Source organism: Salvelinus fontinalis, chromosome 9 (assembly GCF_029448725.1).
Source record: "Salvelinus fontinalis isolate EN_2023a chromosome 9, ASM2944872v1, whole genome shotgun sequence".
NCBI classification, from domain to species: Eukaryota; Metazoa; Chordata; class Actinopteri; order Salmoniformes; family Salmonidae; genus Salvelinus; species Salvelinus fontinalis.
In genome coordinates this window covers 59,152,920-59,171,466 of record NC_074673.1, presented here as the reverse complement: position 1 = coordinate 59,171,466, position 18,547 = coordinate 59,152,920, and the positions used below count along the sequence as shown (strand labels likewise).

General features: G+C 43.1%; 1 protein-coding gene across 2 annotated transcripts in view; it reads right to left on the bottom strand.

Annotated features, from left to right (window-relative positions):
- Positions 1–18,547, bottom strand: part of abtb2b (ankyrin repeat and BTB (POZ) domain containing 2b) — a 143,873-nt gene that overhangs the window by 11,625 nt on the left and 113,701 nt on the right. For both annotated transcript variants that reach the window (XM_055934960.1, XM_055934961.1), the window contains exons 4-8: positions 10,646–10,798; positions 4,451–4,616; positions 3,940–4,029; positions 3,074–3,175; positions 2,262–2,358 (exon numbers count right to left, since the gene is read on the bottom strand). In XM_055934960.1, the coding sequence (XP_055790935.1) occupies positions 2,262–2,358; positions 3,074–3,175; positions 3,940–4,029; positions 4,451–4,616; positions 10,646–10,798 (608 nt within the window). The remainder of the gene's footprint in view (positions 1–2,261; positions 2,359–3,073; positions 3,176–3,939; positions 4,030–4,450; positions 4,617–10,645; positions 10,799–18,547) is intronic.

Below are 18,547 nucleotides of genomic sequence, written 5' to 3'. Positions count from 1 at the left end.
TTGAAACTTCAGCACAGTAAAACGTTTGCATGACTTAATACAATTATTTTATCGATAGGAGTGAGAAAAAAGGTGTTTGTGCTGACTTTACTTTCATTAATCTGATGACTGTTATTTATTTAATCCACTAACTATGTTTAATTGTGACCCGATTTAAATTAATCAATTAACAATTAGCTCATTAAGAATTTGGGGCACCACTGAAGAGGTTGCTCAAAGAGTTACCATCTACGAAATTAAACTCTACAAGTTATTTACCTATAACATCCATAAAAGAGTCAACATATTAAAAATAAACTCTTATCAAGTCAACCTCCGGCATCTGCAAAAATAAACATCCTTACTTGTGATTCAGTACTACACTAATTGGTTTAATTATTTATTTACTAGCGAACTAAATAATAACAGGATAACATACATACTTAATACATGAGACCCTAGTGGACTTTTACAATATGGTGGCTTCTACACAATGCCATGGAGAGAGAGAGAGAAAAAGGCACTTATTGTCGATACAGTAGTATTCTCACTGTAATCATATAATTTGCACACGAATCGCCGCCCGTTTGGAATAAGAAATCCTTCATGTATTTACGTGTGAGTGCCTTTGTTCGGTCAGAACCAGCCCCCCTTAGGAAGGTTGTTGGCCTTTCAGCGGCAAGCTGTATGGCTCTGATTGTCCGAAAGTGGTCTCCCCTTTCCCGTCTTCTACTGTTGTTCACTCTGGAAGATAGCTAGCCAGCCGTGTCGACTGGTGATGAGCGTAGTAGGATAGTCTCACTTAGATTCACTTTTCTAGATATTTGACTCAAGACAGCTAATCAGCTGTCTCAGTGATTGTCTGAGAGGAGAGTTAGTTTTTCCCCCTCGTGTTGGTATTCAGGATTTGGACCACGATGGACATGAGCTGCAGCTCGCCATCTCTCTGGTCTAAAGGAAGGTGAGTTTATTTCTTCACCTCGTGTTGAGGTTCAAAGATCAAACCATTTCAAACATGTAGCTCCCGCCTCACATTTCCTGGTCTGAGATTCAGAGTTTAAACCACTTTAGACGTGGGCTGCAACTCCCCATCTTTCCTGGTCTAATCGTAATCTCTGTGGGCAATCCTTGTATGCACTCTGGCTGAAGGGCACGGTTCCATCAGGCTGACACGCTCTTCTGACCTCACTCATGGTATGGCTACTTACTGTGCAAAGTTTATAGGAGATAGAATCTCTTATACCTCCTATAATCGCATTCATATCTTAACAAAAATCATTTTATCCTTTTTCATATTATATGCACAACGTATTGGATGAAAACTTTACAGATAAAAGGGGTATATTTTCCAAGTTATAGTATTTCGTCCATACAATTTTTTATGACATCACAAAATAAAAACCAATATGAAATTAGTTTTCTATAGCTCACCACTGACCCTTCCCCACATTCTTATGTTAGAATTATTGTTCCAGTATCCACTTTTGACTGTGTTCGAGTTTCGGAGGGAAAAACCTGTTGACAAAGATATTTTACAGGAGGGGGAGAACGAGCCCCGCTTCTCCTGTCATTTACAACAGGGTGTGAACTGTCATACCAGCCCAGTTCCCTCTTGCCTCTTCTGTGGGTGAGAAAAGGTCCGGATATTGTCAACCATTGCCAAGCTGATCTGATCCATGGTGATCCTCGCAGGACAGTCATGACAGTGCATTGATAACCACACCAAAGCACACCAAAGACGGCATTAACGATACGTAATAAAAGAAAGACGGCAGCTCTAACAGCCTATTTCACACCATAGCCTACTGAATTTTGTAAGGTAACGTCTTTCATTTAGATTCCGACACCAATAAAAATGTAGCACTGACTCGCCCATGGATTGATGTTTCAGCATCGTCTCAATGAAGAGTTCGGCGTTTCGACTAGCCAAATGTGACATGAACGCGCAGTTACAAGCCCAACTCGAGCAGGCTTGAGTAAATGGCGGGTGCACGATCAATATCCACCTTTGTAACATGGATGAAGCCCGAGCTGGAATGTAGAGCTGACTGAAGCTGGCTAGCTTTAGAAGACACTGAGTAGGCCTAGCCTCCATCGTAGTATACCTCTCAGGTCTGACATATATTTCCATCACACACTTTTGAACGGATGCTTGTGTGTAAGAGTGTATGTGTGAGTGTTGAGTGAGATCTATATCGTCGTTTGTGTGTACGCGTGTGCGTGCTTGCGAGTGTGTGTGTGCACGTGTGTATGCCATGTGGCTGTGCCCGACCCGTGCCCACCTGCTGCAGATGCCAGCTGGAGAGGGGTGTCTGCTGTGCTCTCCTGCCCGTTTCGGACGGCTGCCCCTTCCACGTTAGCCCCTGCATCCAACAGGAGCTGCCAACACACACACACACACACACACACACACACACACACACACACACACACACACACACACACACACACACACACACACACACACACACACACACACACACACACACACAGGGTAAGGGTTAGGCACAACATATTCTAATCTACAGTATATATCCTGTCTGTTGAGGTGGAAGAAGGTGAAGCAAACCACGGCAAAATGATAGGTGTTTCTGTGAAAAAGACATAGGGCCGGGATGCCAAAAAATGCAGATTATAAAGCGGTAGTTTGGGTGGTGATTGGCTGAAATGTGTATATTAGACAATATACCACGGGTATGACACAAACACATTTGTTCACTGTCTCATTGATGCTTGTAACCCGTTTATAATAGCAATAAGGCACCTCTAGGGCTTGTGGTATATGGCCAATATACCACACCCCCTAAGGCCTTATTGCTTAATTTAAAAACCTGTGTACTGAGATTGACTTTTAAAGGTGATTTCTGCTTGTGCCAATATCTGTAGCGTTTAGAGCGAACATGATCTCCATGAACATTGAAAATTGTACATTCGAAATTGTCTTTAAAAGTATATCATTGTGTGCAGGTTGCTAATCTACATTGGATTGAATCCTGGCCTTTGAATTTTTTTTAATTTTTTAGGTTTTTCCCTTTCTTCATCTGGAACTACATAAGGTGTGCCAATTAACAACTGTCTTTTCAGTCATTCCTACCTGCACCACAGAGATGTGACCGTGCAGCACAGCGAAGGTAAGAGCCGCCCAGTGGCGACTGTCTGGGTGGACAGAGGGTTGCTTGGAAGAACAGGCAGGCACCTGGGCAGAAGAGAGAGGGAGAGAGGTTAGTATCAATGATAGATGTTTACTGTAATGCATTGTTCACAGCTGCACATTTACATTTTCTCATTTAGGGCTCAATTCAATATATAGTGTTGAAGATGTGCATTGTAGCGAGATTGACCGTCAGCGATACGGATTGAATCGAGCCTTTAGTCTTATAGTCCCTTTCAGAGTGACTTCCAACCAGTACCTTCTACTGAGGTACACCAGGGCCAGCCGGTCACGACCAGCCCTTGTCAAATTAACACCAGATTTGACTTTTCATAGCAGTTTAGGAGAATTTACGCAGCAGGTTAGAAGAATTAACGTAGCAGGTTAAAAGTCACGACTCCCAACTATCATTTGGGTCGTCATCCGTGTCTTGTGTGATATACGTGGTTTATTGATAACAACTCTGTTCCCTACTATAGGTAGTTGGCTGCCTAGTGATTGCAACATTGTAACTCTCCGACGTGACGAGCAGGCAACGATGTTGAGTTTCCAATTGCTACACAATAAGCTCAACCGAAATGCAACAATTGCGCATGATACACAGCCTTGTTTCTTTGTCCTCAAGAAGGCGTGATCGTGAGGCCGTCTTTACTCTGCTTTGGAGAAAGAATTCCCTCTCGGAGAAATGGGGAAAATCAATACAATCTTTTCTAATTTTTGCCAAGTTCGGGTACACTTAGCTGGCATTTACCGGCTAACAGAAACCCTGCTCAAGAGTAACCAATCAGAGCAGGGGGGAAAAGCCTTACCGCCACGTCTAGGTTGGCCCCGGCATCAATCAACATCTGGACCAGAGCTTCATCTCCCGCTGAGCACGCATACATTAGAGGGGTCATACCCTGCACAGAGAGAGAGAGACAGAGTGGTTGAGAGAGACAAAGAGGTTGAGAGAGACAGAGAGGTTGAGAGAGACAGAGAGGTTGAGAGAGACAAAGAGGTTGAGAGAGACAGAGTGGTTGAGAGAGACAAAGAGGTTGAGAGAGACAGAGAGGTTGAGGGAGAGACAGAGAGAGACAGAGGTTGAGCGAGAGACAGAGAGAGACAGAGAGAAAGAGAGAGAGAGACACAGAGACAGAGACACAGAGAGAGACAGAGAGAGAGAGTAATGCTTTGTTTAGAATATGATTTACCAACTGCAGCACGTTAGACCTCAACTCAGCAGTTGAGTTCACACAAAATGAGCACATCCACACACCTACCTTCAGCACCACACACACACCTCACACACACCCTGCTCAACCCCTCACGCTCTCTCAATACCTGGTCATCCATGCTGTTTACTCCGTCAGGCCCCAGCAGGTCGATGGCCTGGCCAATCAGGTCGGTGCGTCCACAGTTGAGCATGCGGAAGCCCAGGTCCAAGTGAAACTTATCAGTGGCTGCCTTGGAGTCCAGACGCCTGAAAGAACTAAAACAACACTCAGGCCTGGGGGAGAAACAGCGGGAAGGGGGAAAGACAGAAGAAGATGAGGAAAAAGAAGAAGAAGGACAACAGAAAGAGAGGAAGGGAGAGACAAGTGGAGGGGAAAAAGGTTAGCGTTAGGTTTGTCAGTGTTCATCAACCACATAATGGGTGGAGCAGTTTAATACCTTAACCTGTTGAGGACAGAGGGCGCTGTTTTCACTTTGGGGGGAAATCGTGCCCAATTTAAACGGCCTCGTACTCAATTCTTGCTCGTACAATATGCATATTATTATTACTATTGGATAGAAAACACTCTCTAGTTTCTAAAACTGTTTGAATTATATCTGTGAGTAAAACAGAACTCAAGTTGGAGCAAACTTCCTGACAGGAAGTGGAAAATCTGAAATCGATGCTCTGTTCTAGGGCCTGCCTATAAATGTCCTTGATATATATCAGTATACATGCACTTCATACGTCTTCCACTAGATGTCGACAGGCAGTGAGAGAAGAAATGGAGTGTATAACTTGATCTGGGATCGAATAAAAGCTCTCGGCATGACGTGTCACCAGTTTCCTGTTTTCTGGAGAGCGCGTGAAGGGACCTGGTTTTGCCTTCTGAAAAGCTGCCGTTATAGACGACTAATATATCCGGCTTTGATTTTATTTGATACATGTGACAATATCATCGTAAAGTATGTTTTTTCAATATAGTTTTATTAGATTATTGAAATTTATTCGGGACGTTAGGCGTGTTGCGTTGTGTGCCTTTGTTCAGGAAGGAGAGCTTCGCGCTACTTTGCTAGCTTTCCGTGCTAATTGACTGGAGAAGAGGACATTCTAAATCCAAACAACGATTGTTCTGGACAAAGGACCCCTTGTACAACATTCTGATGAAAGATCATCAAAAGTAGGACCCATTTTTTTGATGCTATTTCATATATTTGTCGAACATGTGAAATAGTTGTTTGCGCCCAGATTTTGGGTACTCTCTCTCTATAACTAAGCTGTATGTCGTAATGAAGTTATTTTTAGAATTCTAACACGGCGATTGCATTAAGAACTAGTGTATCTATCATTTCCTATACAACATGTATTTTCTAGTAACGTTTATGAATAGTTATTTGGTCAGAATAGTTGAGTGTCGTAAAAATATCCGCACATTCTGGGAAAAAGATGCTACGTTAGCACAATGTATAACCACTGATTTCAGCTCTAAATATGCACATTTTCAAACAAAACATAAGTGTATGTATAACCTGATGTTATAGGAATGTCATCTGATGAAGGTTTATGAAGGTTAGTGAAAATGAATATATTTTGCTGGTTTATTCCCTATCGCTAACGTGCCTATTGCTATCGCTAACGTGCCTTGATGAATGAATGCGGTAGTGTGGTAGGCTATTGTAGTAAGCTAATATAATGCTATATTGTGTTTTCGCTGTAAAACACTTAACAATGTTTCTTTGAGTAGGATGATGTCTAGACTAGACATATGGTGTTAATCTAACTAGGCTAAGACCTTTTAAAGGGGACAGAAGTTCAGTTTTGATGACTGGTAAAGTCATGTGTTGATGATTTAACTAGCTCATTTGACAGGAGCAAAATATAAGTGAGAGACATATCTTTAAGCCTTTCCTCCATCAGCTGATCTACTGTAGGATCAGGTCCCCTCTGTCAATGTAATATTAATCATCGTGATCAAAAAGGCAAAACTGATCCAAAAGCAGATGTATGGTGCAGCTAGCAGTATCAGTGTTGACTGCCACGACCAATCAGATTACAGGGTCAGGAGGAAATGAACATTCAAAACTTGACAACTTAATTTGAGGCAAAGGTCATTTCAATAGACTTTTTTTTTTTTAAATGACCTACTACATTGTCCAGGACATAGAATAAAACAAGTAGTTGCACCGGAAAAACTGGGATAACGTGGAAAAGTAGAATAAGTGTGAAGAATAAAAGTCGTGTTCTTGCTGACACAAGCACACGAATTACCCTATATTTTAGCATATTGTAAGGAATGAGAAAACTTACAATAGCTATGGTGAAAGACCAAATAAGTTCTATAGATATACAGGAAATGTTAGTTGGTCAAAGTAAAAAATGTTTACCGGAGCCTGCATTTGGGCTTATTTGAATTATTGTCCATCGAGATACAGTTGAAGTCGGAAGTTTACATACACTAATGTTGGAGATATTTTAATACTCATCTTTCAACCATTCCACAATTTCTTGTTAACAAACTATAGTTTTGGCAAGTTGGTTAGGACATCTACTTTGTGCACGACACAAGTAATTTTTCCAACTATTGTTTACAGACAGATTATTTCATTTATAATTCACTGTATCAGATTTCCTGTGGGTCAGAAGTTTACTAAGTTTACTAAGTTGACTGTGCCTTTAAACAGCTTGGAAAATTCCAGAAAATTATGTCATGGCTTTAGAAGCTTCTGATTGCCTATTTGACATCATTTGGAGGTGCACCTGTGGATGTATTTCAAGGCCTACCTTCAAACTCAGTGCCTCTTTGCTTGACATCATGGGAAAATCAAAAGAAATCAGCAAAGACCTCAGAAAAAAATTGTACACCACAAGTCTGGTTCATCCTTGGGAGCAATTTCCAAACGCCTGAAGGTACCACGTTCATCTGTACAAACAATAGCAAGTATAAACACCACGGGACCACTCAGCCATCATACCGCTCAGGAAGGAGACGCGTTCTGTCTCCTAGAGATGCTTTAAAAAGTTGTGCTATAAATTCTCAGAGAGCTCAAAGATTCCGTGATGCCTTTCCAGACTCCCTCTTCCTACCCAAGGACGTCAGAGGACAAAAATCAGTTAAACACTTAACCGACAAACTCAATTTAACCTTGCACAATACCCTAGATGCAGTTGCCTTCCTGCCTTCCTGAAGACAAACAATGTATACAAAATGCTTCAGTCTGGTTTTAGACCCCATCATAGCACTGAAACTGCACTTGTGAAGGTGGTAAATGACCTTTTAATGGCGTCAGACCGAGGCTCTGCATCTGTCCTCGTGCTCCTAGACCTTAGTGCTGCTTTGATACCATCGATCACCACATTCTTTTGCAGAGATTGGAAACCCAAATTGACCTACACGGACAAGTTCTGGCCTGGTTTAGATCTTATCTGTCGGAAAGATATCAGTTTGTCTCTGTGAATGGTTTGTCCTCTGACAAATCAACTGTACATTTTGGTGTTCCTCAAGGTTCCATTTTAGGACCACTATTGTTTTCACTATATATTTTACGTCTTGGTGATGTCATTCGGAAACATAATGTTAACTTTCACTGCTATGCGGATGACACACAGCTGTACATTTCGATGAAACATGGCGAAGCCGCAAAATTGCCCTCGCTGGAAGCCTGTGTTTCAGACATAAGGAAGTGGATGGCTGCCAACTTTCTACTTTTAAACTCGGACAAAACAGAGATGCTTGTTATAGGTCCAAGAAACAAAGAGATCTTCTGTTGAATCTGACAATTAATCTTGATGGTTGTACAGTCGTCTCAAATAAAACTGTGAAGGACCTCGGCGTTACTCTGGACCCTGATCTCTCTTTTGACGAACATATCAAGACTGTTTAAAGGACAGCTTTTTTCCATTTACGTAACATTGCAAAAATCAGACATTTTCTGTCCAAAAATGATGCAGACAAATTAATCCATGCTTTTGTTACTTCTAGGTTAGACTACTGCAATGCTCTACTTTCCGGCTACCCAGATAAAGCACTAAATAAACTTCAGTTAGTGCTAAATATGGCTGCTAGAATCCTGACTAGAACCAAAAAAAATTATCATATTACTACAGTGCTAGCCTCCTGGCTTCCTGTTAAGGCAATGGCTGATTTCAAGGTTTTACTGCTAACCTACAAAGCATTACATGGGCTTGCTCCTACCTATCTTTCCGATTTGGTCCTGCCGTACATACCTACACGTACGCTACGGTCACAAGAATTTCTAAGGAAACAGCTGGAGGCAGGGCTTTCTCCTTTAGAGCTCAATTTTTATGGAATGGTCTGCCTACCCATGTGAGAGACGCAGACTCGGTCTCAAACTTTAAGTCTTTATTGAAGACTCATCTCTTCAGTAGGTCCTATGATTGAGTGTAGTCTGGCCCAGGAGTGTGAAGGTGAACGGAAAGGCACTGGAGCACCAAACCACCCTTGCTGTCTCTGCCTGGCCGGTTCCCCTCACTCCAGCTTTAATTTCTTTCATCACATTCCAAGTGGGTCAGAAGTTTACATACACTCAATTAGTATTTGGTAGCAATGCCTTTAAATTGTTTAACTTAGGTCAAACATTTTGGGTAGCCTTCAACAAGCTAACCACAATAAGTTGGGTGAATTTTGGCCCATTCCTCCTGATAGAGCTGGTGTAACGGAGTCAGGTTTGTAGGCCTCCTTGCTCACACACGCTTTTTCAGTTCTGCCCACAAATTGTCTATAGGATTGAGGTCAGGGCTTTGTGATGGCCACTCCAATACCTTGACTTTGTTGTCCTTAAGCCATTTTGCCACCACTTTGGAAGTATGCTTGGGGTCATTGTCCATTTGGAAGACACATTTGCGACCAAGCTTTAACTTCCTGACTGATGTCTTGAGATGTTACCTCAATATATCAACATCATTTTCCTACCTCATGATGCCATTTATTTTGTGAAGTGCACCAGTCCCTACTGCAGCAAAGCACCCCCACGGTTGGGATGGTGTTCTTCGGCTTGCAAGCATCCCCCTTTTTAAATGTTTTATTATTATTTATTGAATATTCGAAACATACATTATACTTGCAGTGAAGCCGCTCAATAACTACATCATACCAGTCATCCAACAGATTCCCATTCAGAGCAACACACAGAAGCATCCAGGGACAATGCCCTGCTCAAGGGCATGTTGACCGATCTACCACCAGGCCAAAAAACGTGAACCCGAACCCAAAATCCCCTCACAGTTCCCCAAAAGGTGCCCCTCAACCATTCGAGACCCCTCACACAGCCCCCCCATCATATATATATATATGATTTATAAATAAATCAATAATGACTAGCTCAAGAAATAGTGAAAATTGTCATCTTATCCAATGGATTCTGTACATTTTCTGGTCAAAAATGGAAGTTGCAAAAACACAAGTTTGCACCGCTTATTTTAATTTGCTCTATGGCTCAGGTGGCCAAGTGTAGGCTATGGCGAAAAGCTGTTTGGCTCAGTTTGTGACTCACGAACAGGTAGATTTGCAGCTGTTTCTGATTAATAAACATGCTGATGGGTGATAACATTCAAAGAAAACCCAGCCCTGAAAAGAAATGTAGACCACAAAGTATTAGCATGTCATTTCAGAGGGAAACAAGGCATTGACATAAAAAAATCTAAAATCTAAATGCAACATGTAAAGTGTTGATCCCATGTTTTATGACCTGAAATAAAATATCCCAGAAATGTTCCATATGCACAAAAAGCTGATTTCTCTGAAATTTTGTGTACGAATTTGTTTATATCCCTGTTAGTGAGCATTTCTCCTATGCCAAGATAATCCATCGACCTGACAGGTGTGGCATATGAAGAAGCTGATGAAAAGCCATGATCATTACACAGGTGAACCTTGTACTGGGGACAATAAAAGGCCACCTTAAAATGTGCAGTTTTGTCACAGATGTCACAAGTTTTGAGAGAGCGTGCAGTATGCAGTGCCTTAGACCGCTGTGCCACTAGGGACATAGTAAGGTGTATGTTGATCGGCTACTGCTGCCACAACTGCCCCTTTTCTCCCTCCCTCCTCTCCATCTCTGCTAGGGATTTCAGAGATTTTTGATATGTAAAAAAATCTTAAGAAAACAAGTGGTACGCTTTTAGCCTTTTTTCTAACAAGCGGCATGGCCTACCCCCACGCACCCTCTCAATTAGAGCCCTGCATGTAGGAGTGTGTTTCAAAGAGCACTCTTTTTGGACAAGTCTGAGAGTGAGCTACCTGCATATCTGCTATGTATTTAACTGTGTGTGTGTGTGTGTGTACATGTTTTTGCTCTCTCTCTTACTTCAGCTGTCTGGGTTCACAGTCCAGGCCTGGGAGGAGCTGTCTGGCGGTCTGTCTGACATCATCGCTGTCCACCAATAGGCTGCGGCGGTGCTCAGCGTGCACAATAGCCACTCGCATCCACTCCATCAGGGGCGGCAGCAGCAGGAAGGGCCTATGGAAGACACAGAATGGTGTTACAGAAAAATTCACACCCCATCAATACCTGTTTCCTTCAGAAAGGGGCTATGGAGAGAGAATTCCCTATTCCCTATTTAGTGCAGTAATTTTGACCAGGGCCCATCGTGCTCAGTGATAGGGTGCAATTTGGGGCACTTGTTATTATATAGCTCCCTTATAATGCAATATCTTCTATTTTGCCCCAAATATGAGCTCCAGGAAGAACCAGTTAAGGAAAGAAGTGCTTGTGTCCCAAATGTGTAAAACAGGGCTTGTGTCCCAAATACCACTAATAGGACTCTGGTCAAAAGTAGTGCAATATTTAGGAAATAAGGTGAGTTTTGGGACACAACCAGGGGCTGGATGGGAAACCAATCTGTCCCTAAATAACATCCTGTTATGAAAGAGGAATGCCAACTTTCCAGTCTAAATATGCACTTACTAAATGTAGCAAGTGATTTAGCTACCCAGGAGAGTTCAGTGAGAGAGAAAAAGAGAGAGAGAGAGAGTCTGTTCTTTCCTGTTTGAGTATCTCTGGCTCAGACCTGAAGACCAGCATTCAGCAGGAGGACATCTCCTGACCCTGAACACCACTTGTGCGTGTCTGTGTGTACATCCTCGTGTATCTTGACTGGAACGAATTGCAAAAATGGCTGAAGTTGGAGACTTATATCTCATCACTTTAAGCATCGGCTATCTGAGCAGCTTACCGACCGCCGCAGCTATACACAGGCCATCTGTAAATAGCCCATCCAACTACCTACCTCATCCCGATATTGTTTTAATTTACATTTGTTTTGCTCTTTTGCACACCCGTATTTCTACTTGCACATCATCATCTGCACATCTATCACTCCAGTGTTAATTTGCTAAATTGTAATTACTATGGCCTATTTATTGCCTTACCTCCTTACTCCATTTGCACACACTGTATATATATATATGTTTCTATTGTTATTGACTGTACTTTTGTTTATCCCATGTGTAACTCTGTTGTTGTTTTTTGTCGTACTGCTTTGCTTTATCTTGGTCAGGTCGCAGTTGTAAATGAGAACTTGTTCTCAACTGGCCTACCTGGATAAATAAAGGTGAAAAAAAAATATATATATATTTCTTCTGCCTGCTAGCCATGTAATAGAGATGGAAGAGGTCAAGGGTGTGAGACCAGTATAGAACCAGAGTGTCATTGATTCCCGCCCCCTTTCTTCGCCCCACCACTTAACCCCCCCTAAACCGGAGCCTGTTAGCAACTACCAATACCCCCTCAACCTTTTAAAATCCCCCCGACGCCCTACCACCCTATTTCCTAATCACCTGCCCATCAATTGCCTACAGACACACTCACAGAACTTCCATCCCCCACCCTCAGCTCCCACCTACCAAGCCAACCCATAGCTGCAACCCCCAACTTCAATTATTCAAACCCCCCCAGTCCCCATCGGGCCCCTGGCTGCCTCTCAACTGTCAGCCCTGGTGACAGCAACAGAGACTTCCCTGTTCTGTCACTATGTGAATGCACTGGAGCTTTATCTAATCCCCCCCCCCCCCCTTTCCATCTCTGTCACTAGAGGTTGATAAGACAACTGAATGACAGTATCAATGCTAGCCAACAATGCTAATGACGTTTAAGAGTGCTAACAATGAGGACAATGTGAATGAGACCACCTTGGAGTTGCCTGCTGTGCCTCTCAGTCTCATACACAGAGTGTAGATGCATGAATGACACCGCAGGTGTCCGGGTGCTTATTATCCACAGTCAACATACACTACGGAGACGGTGTGTGTGTTCGTGTGTCACCAGGGCGTTGCTCAGAATGACATCACAGCAGGAGTGCGTGTGATTACACAATCTTTAGAGATGAGGGAGACAGTGTTCAAAACACTCATTACTATCACTGTTGCCGCTTCACACGATCAAAGACTGCAATAAAACAATACAACTCCTCTTATGTTGATGTTTTATTGTCCCATACACCAGATACATGCAGTGAAATGTGTTGTTTTACAGGGTCAGCCACAGTAGTACGACGCCCCCGGAGCAAATTAGGGTTACGTGTCCTTTCTTAAGGGTACTTTGAAAATATTTTTCACCTTTAAGGCTTTTCGAACCCTCTAACCACTAAGCTACGTGCCACATATACTGCTATTGTTTACTACTGGCTCTGTAATCCCATCTATATTTAAATATAACAGCAAACACTTAGACAATAATATACTAGAATCCAGATACAGCAAGTAGTGATATTGTTGATGTGTTTGTGAGTGAGGGAGGGAGGAAGGAGGGAATTAGGGAGGGAGAGAGAGAGAGAGATATTACCATAAGACAGACCACATATTCACCCTGCACACCATAATTGACAAACAAACCAAAATAAAAGCATAAAAGTCTTCTCATGCTTTGTTGATTTCAAAAAAGCTTTTGACTCAACTTGGCATGAGGGTCTGCAAAATAAATGGATGGAAAGCGGTGTTGGGGGAAAAACCTACAAATTATAAAATGAATGTACACAAATAACAAGTGTGAAGTTAAAGTTGACAAAAACAACACAGATTTCGTTCCACAGGGCCGTGGGATAAGACAGGGATGCAGCTTGAGCCTAAACCTCTTCAACATATATATCAACAAATTAGCGAGTGCACTAAAACAGTACGCAACACCCGGCCTCACCCTACTAGAATCTGAAGTCAAATTGTTTGCTAATGATCTGGTGCTTCTGTCACCGACCGAGGAGAGCCTACAACAGCACCAAGATCTTCTGCACAGACACGGTCAGACCGGGGCCCTGACAGTGAATCTCAGTAAGACAAAAATAATGGTTTTCCAAAAAAGGTCCAGTTGCCAGGACCACAAATACAAATTCCATCTAGACACTGTTGCCCTGGATCACACAAAAAAAACTATACCTATCTCGGCCTAAACATCAGCACCACAGGTAACTTCCACAAAGCTGTGAACGAACTGAGAGACAAGACTAAAAGGGCCTTCCACGCCATCAAAAGGAACAAAATTCAACATTCCAATTAGGATCTGGCTAAAAAATACTTGAATCAGTTATAAAATCCATTCCCCTTTATGGTTGTGAGGTCTGGGGTCCACTCACCAACCAAAAATTCACAAAATGGGACAAACGTCAAATTGAGACTCTGCATGGAGTATTCTGCAAAAACATCCTCAGTGTACAATGTAGAACACCAAATAATGCATGCAGAGCAGAATTAAGACGATACCCGCCAATTATCAAAATCCAGAAAAGAGACGTTAAATTCTAAAACCACCGAAAAGGAAGCGATTCCCAAACCTTCCATACCAAAGCAATTACCTACAGAGAGATACACTTAGAGAAGAGTTCCCTCAGCAAGCTGATGCTGGGGCTCTGTTCACAAACAAACCACACAGAGCCCCAGGACAGCAACACAATTAGACCCAACTAAATCATGAGAAAACAAAAAGATAATTACTTGACACATTGAAAATAATTAACCAAGGAAACTGTGCAAACAGAAATGCTATTTGGCCCTAAACAGATACCACACAGTGGCAGAATACTTGACCACTGTGACTGACCCATAAATTAAGGAAAGCTTTAACTTTGTACAGACTTAGTGAGCATAGCCTTGCTATTGAGAGGCCACCATATGCAGATCTGGCTTTCGAGAGATGACAGGCTATGTGCACAATGCCCACAAAATTGTGGATAATTAGCTGCACTTCCTAACCAAATGTATGACCATATTAGAGATACATTTTTCCCTCAGATTACACAGACCAACACATAATTTGAAAAATCGAATCCAATTTTGATAAAGTCTGATCTATTATGTGAAATAGCACAGTGTGCAATCATAGCAGCAATATGTATGACCTGTTGCCACAAGAAAAGGGCAACCAGTGAACATCATTTTCCCCTTTGTACTTGAACTACTTGGACATTGTTACAATATAATATAACAATATGCCATAAAATAACATTAGAAAGGTCTCTATTCTTCAGAAACCTTTGGAGTGTAATATTTACAGTTCATTTCTGATTGTTTATTTCACTTCTGTTTATTATCCATTTACATTTACATTTAAGTCATTTAGCAGACGCTCTTATTCACTTGCTTTGGCAATGTAAACATGTTTCCCATGCTAAAATACCTTTACATTGAATTGAATTGAAAGAGAGAGAGAGAGAGAGATGCAAATAGACACAGATAGAATGTGATGACATTGTGAGGGAAGAGTACAGGGGGAGATAAAGGAGTGTGTGTGTGTGTGTCTGTGCGTCTGTGAAGATCATTTCCCCCCAGTAATCGCAGTGACTTTTAGAAGATCATGCACACAGGTAAACACTCCTGCTACCAGACCACGCATGTGGTGCTCTCTCTTTTGCTCCCTCTACTGCCTGTCTCTGGCCCCTGCCATGACAACACAATTAAATCAGAATGCAAGCAACATCATTTGTTATAGCACTCGGGCTACAGTCAGCAAACATGGGGAGTCGAGACGATAGCTCCAATCTATGTATGTTGTAAATTTGCTGTGCAATGTGCTTTGCCTTATAACGCAAATTCCAAATTCTCCCCTGTTAGTCCTCCCCCTGCTTAAACATGGGCGGTGCTCTCTCTCAATTCAATTCAATTCAATTCAATTCAATTTGCTTTATTGGCATGACGTAACAATGTACATATTGCCAAAGCTTATTTACAATATAAAAATGAGATATAAAATGAATATAAAAATCTCTCTCTCTCGCTTTCTCTATTGCCTGTCTCTGACACCTGCCATGACAACGAAATGAAATCCGAATATAGGAAATACATTTTTTGTTATAGCACTTGGGCTACAGTCATCAAAGGTGAGTAGTTAAACAGATAGAGAGTTATAACTAACATCCGGTTTGGAGCGAGCGGTCGCATTTGCATTCGCTCTGCAGGTAGTATAACTTTTCATTTCATTTTCATTACATTTCATTATAGTACAACGGTTTAATTTGTCTAACCTTAGCAATTTCTTCTTAGCTAGCTACTTAGCCGTCTGTGTATAAAAGATAATTGCGTAATTATCGTATTCCGTCGTCTATCGTAGTCCACACTGCTATCTGCCCAGCAGCTAGCAAACGTCCACCGTCTACCGAATAGTAGTATAAACTTTTCATTACATTTCATTATAGTACAACGGTCTGATTTTCATTTTCACTACAGTACAACGGTTTGATTTGTTTGATCTTAGCTAGCTACATAGCCGTCTTTGCATCAAACATAATTGTGTAGTTATTGAGGTTCGCCAGCCAGCTATTTTCGCCCTAACGTAACGCAACGTAGCCAACACTGCTAGCTAGCCAGCTTGCCACCGAATAGCAGCATTGTAGAAACGAGTGCATTACAACGGAACGACTTGATCAGTGTAGTGTTGGCTGACTACACAGTTGTCTTTGCTATCTTTGATTTGTATTTGTTCGATCTTAGCTAGCTACTTAGCTGGCTACATAGCCGTCTTTGTATCGGTGATAATTGTGTAGTTATCAAGGTTCGCTGAGGTTCGCTAGCCAGGTATTCTCGCCCTAACGTAACGTAACGTAGTCAACCCTGCTAGCTAGCCAGCTAGCCACCGATTAGCAGCACTGTAGAAACGATTACATTACAACGGAACGACTTGACTTGTGTAGTGTTAGCTAGCTACATAGTTTTCTTTGCTATCTTTTTATCTAAGATAATTGTGTAGCTTTAAGTAATTATCGGTTAGCTAGCCAGCTATTTTTCGCCTGCCGCGCTGCCGTCCTCCTACCTAGCCAACACTGCTAGCTAGCCAACTTCTACCGAATAGCAGCACTGTAGAAACTTACATTACAACGGAACGACTTGATTAGCGTAGTGTTAGCTAGTTGTCTTTGCTGTCCTTGTATCCATGATAATTGTGTAGTTTAGAGAAATTTGGTGAAATTGTCGAGGTTACCTAGCCAGCTTCACTTTCAACAACGTAGCCACTGCTAGCCAGGCTACTTCACCAGCCAGCAGTACTATATCATTTTAGTCAATAAGATCTTGTATTTTATTTTTATTTTTTTGCAACGTAAGCTTAACTTTCTGAACATTCGAGACGTGTAGCCCACTTGTCATTCTAATCTCCTTTGCATTAGCGTAGCCTCTTCTGTAGCCTGTCAACCATGTGTCTGTCTATCCCTGTTCTCTCCTCTCTGCACAGACCATACAAACGCTTCACACCGCGTGGCCGCGCCCACCCTAACCTGGTGGTCCCAGCCCGCACGACCCACGTGGAGTTCCAGGTCTCCGGTAGCCTCTGGAACTGCCGATCTGCGGCCAACAAGGCAGAGCTCATCTCAGCCTATGCGTCCCTCCAGTCCCTCGACTTCCTGGCACTGACGGAAACATGGCTCACCACAGATAACACTGCTACTCCTACTGCTCTCTCTTCGTCTGCCCACGTGTTCTCGCACACCCCGAGACCTTCTGGTCAGCGGGGTGGTGGCACCGGGATCCTCATCTCTCCCAAGTGGTCATTCTCTCTTTCTCCCCTTACCCATCTGTCTATCGCCTCCTTTGAATTCCATGCTGTCACAGTTACCAGCCCTTTCAAGCTTAACATCCTCATCATTTATCGCCCTCCAGGTTCCCTTGGAGAGTTCATCAATGAGCTTGATGCCTTGATAAGCTCCTTTCCTGAGGACGGCTCACCTCTCACAGTTCTGGGTGACTTTAACCTCCCCATGTCTACCTTTGACTCATTCCTCTCTGCCTCCTTCTTTCCACTCCTCTCCTCTTTTGACCTCACCCTCTCACCTTCCCCCCCTACTCACAAGGCAGGCAATACGCTTGACCTCATCTTTACTAGATGCTGTTCTTCCACTAACCTCATTGCAACTCCCCTCCAAGTCTCCGACCACTACCTTGTATCCTTTTCCCTCTCGCTCTCATCCAACACTTCCCACACTGCCCCTACTCGGATGGTATCGCGCCGTCCCAACCTCCGCTCTCTCTCCCCCGCTACTCTCTCCTCTTCCATCCTATCATCTCTTCCCTCTGCCCAAACCTTCTCCAACCTATCTCCTGATTCTGCCTCCTCAACCCTCCTCTCCTCCCTTTCTGCATCCTTTGACTCTCTATGTCCCCTATCCTCCAGGCCGGCTCGGTCCTCCCCTCCCGCTCCGTGGCTCGACGACTCATTGCGAGCTCACAGAACAGGGCTCCGGGCAGCCGAGCGGAAATGGAGGAAAACTCGCCTCCCTGCGGACCTGGCATCCTTTCACTCCCTCCTCTCTACATTTTCCTCTTCTGTCTCTGCTGCTAAAGCCACTTTCTACCACTCTAAATTCCAAGCATCTGCCTCTAACCCTAGGAAGCTCTTTGCCACCTTCTCCTCCCTCCTGAATCCTCCTCCCCCTCCCCCCCCCCTCCTCCCTCTCTGCAGACGACTTCGTCAACCATTTTGAAAAGAAGGTCGACGACATCCGATCCTCGTTTGCTAAGTCAAACGACACCGCTGGTTCTGCTCACACTGCCCAACCCTGTGCTTTGACCTCTTTCTCCCCTCTCTCTCCAGATGAAATCTCGCGTCTTGTGACGGCCGGCCGCCCAACAACCTGCCCGCTTGACCCTATCCCCTCCTCTCTTCTCCAGACCATTTCCGGAGACCTTCTACCTTACCTCACCTCGCTCATCAACTCCTCCTTGACCGCTGGCTACGTCCCTTCCGTCTTCAAGAGAGCGAGAGTTGCACCCCTTCTGAAAAAACCTACACTCG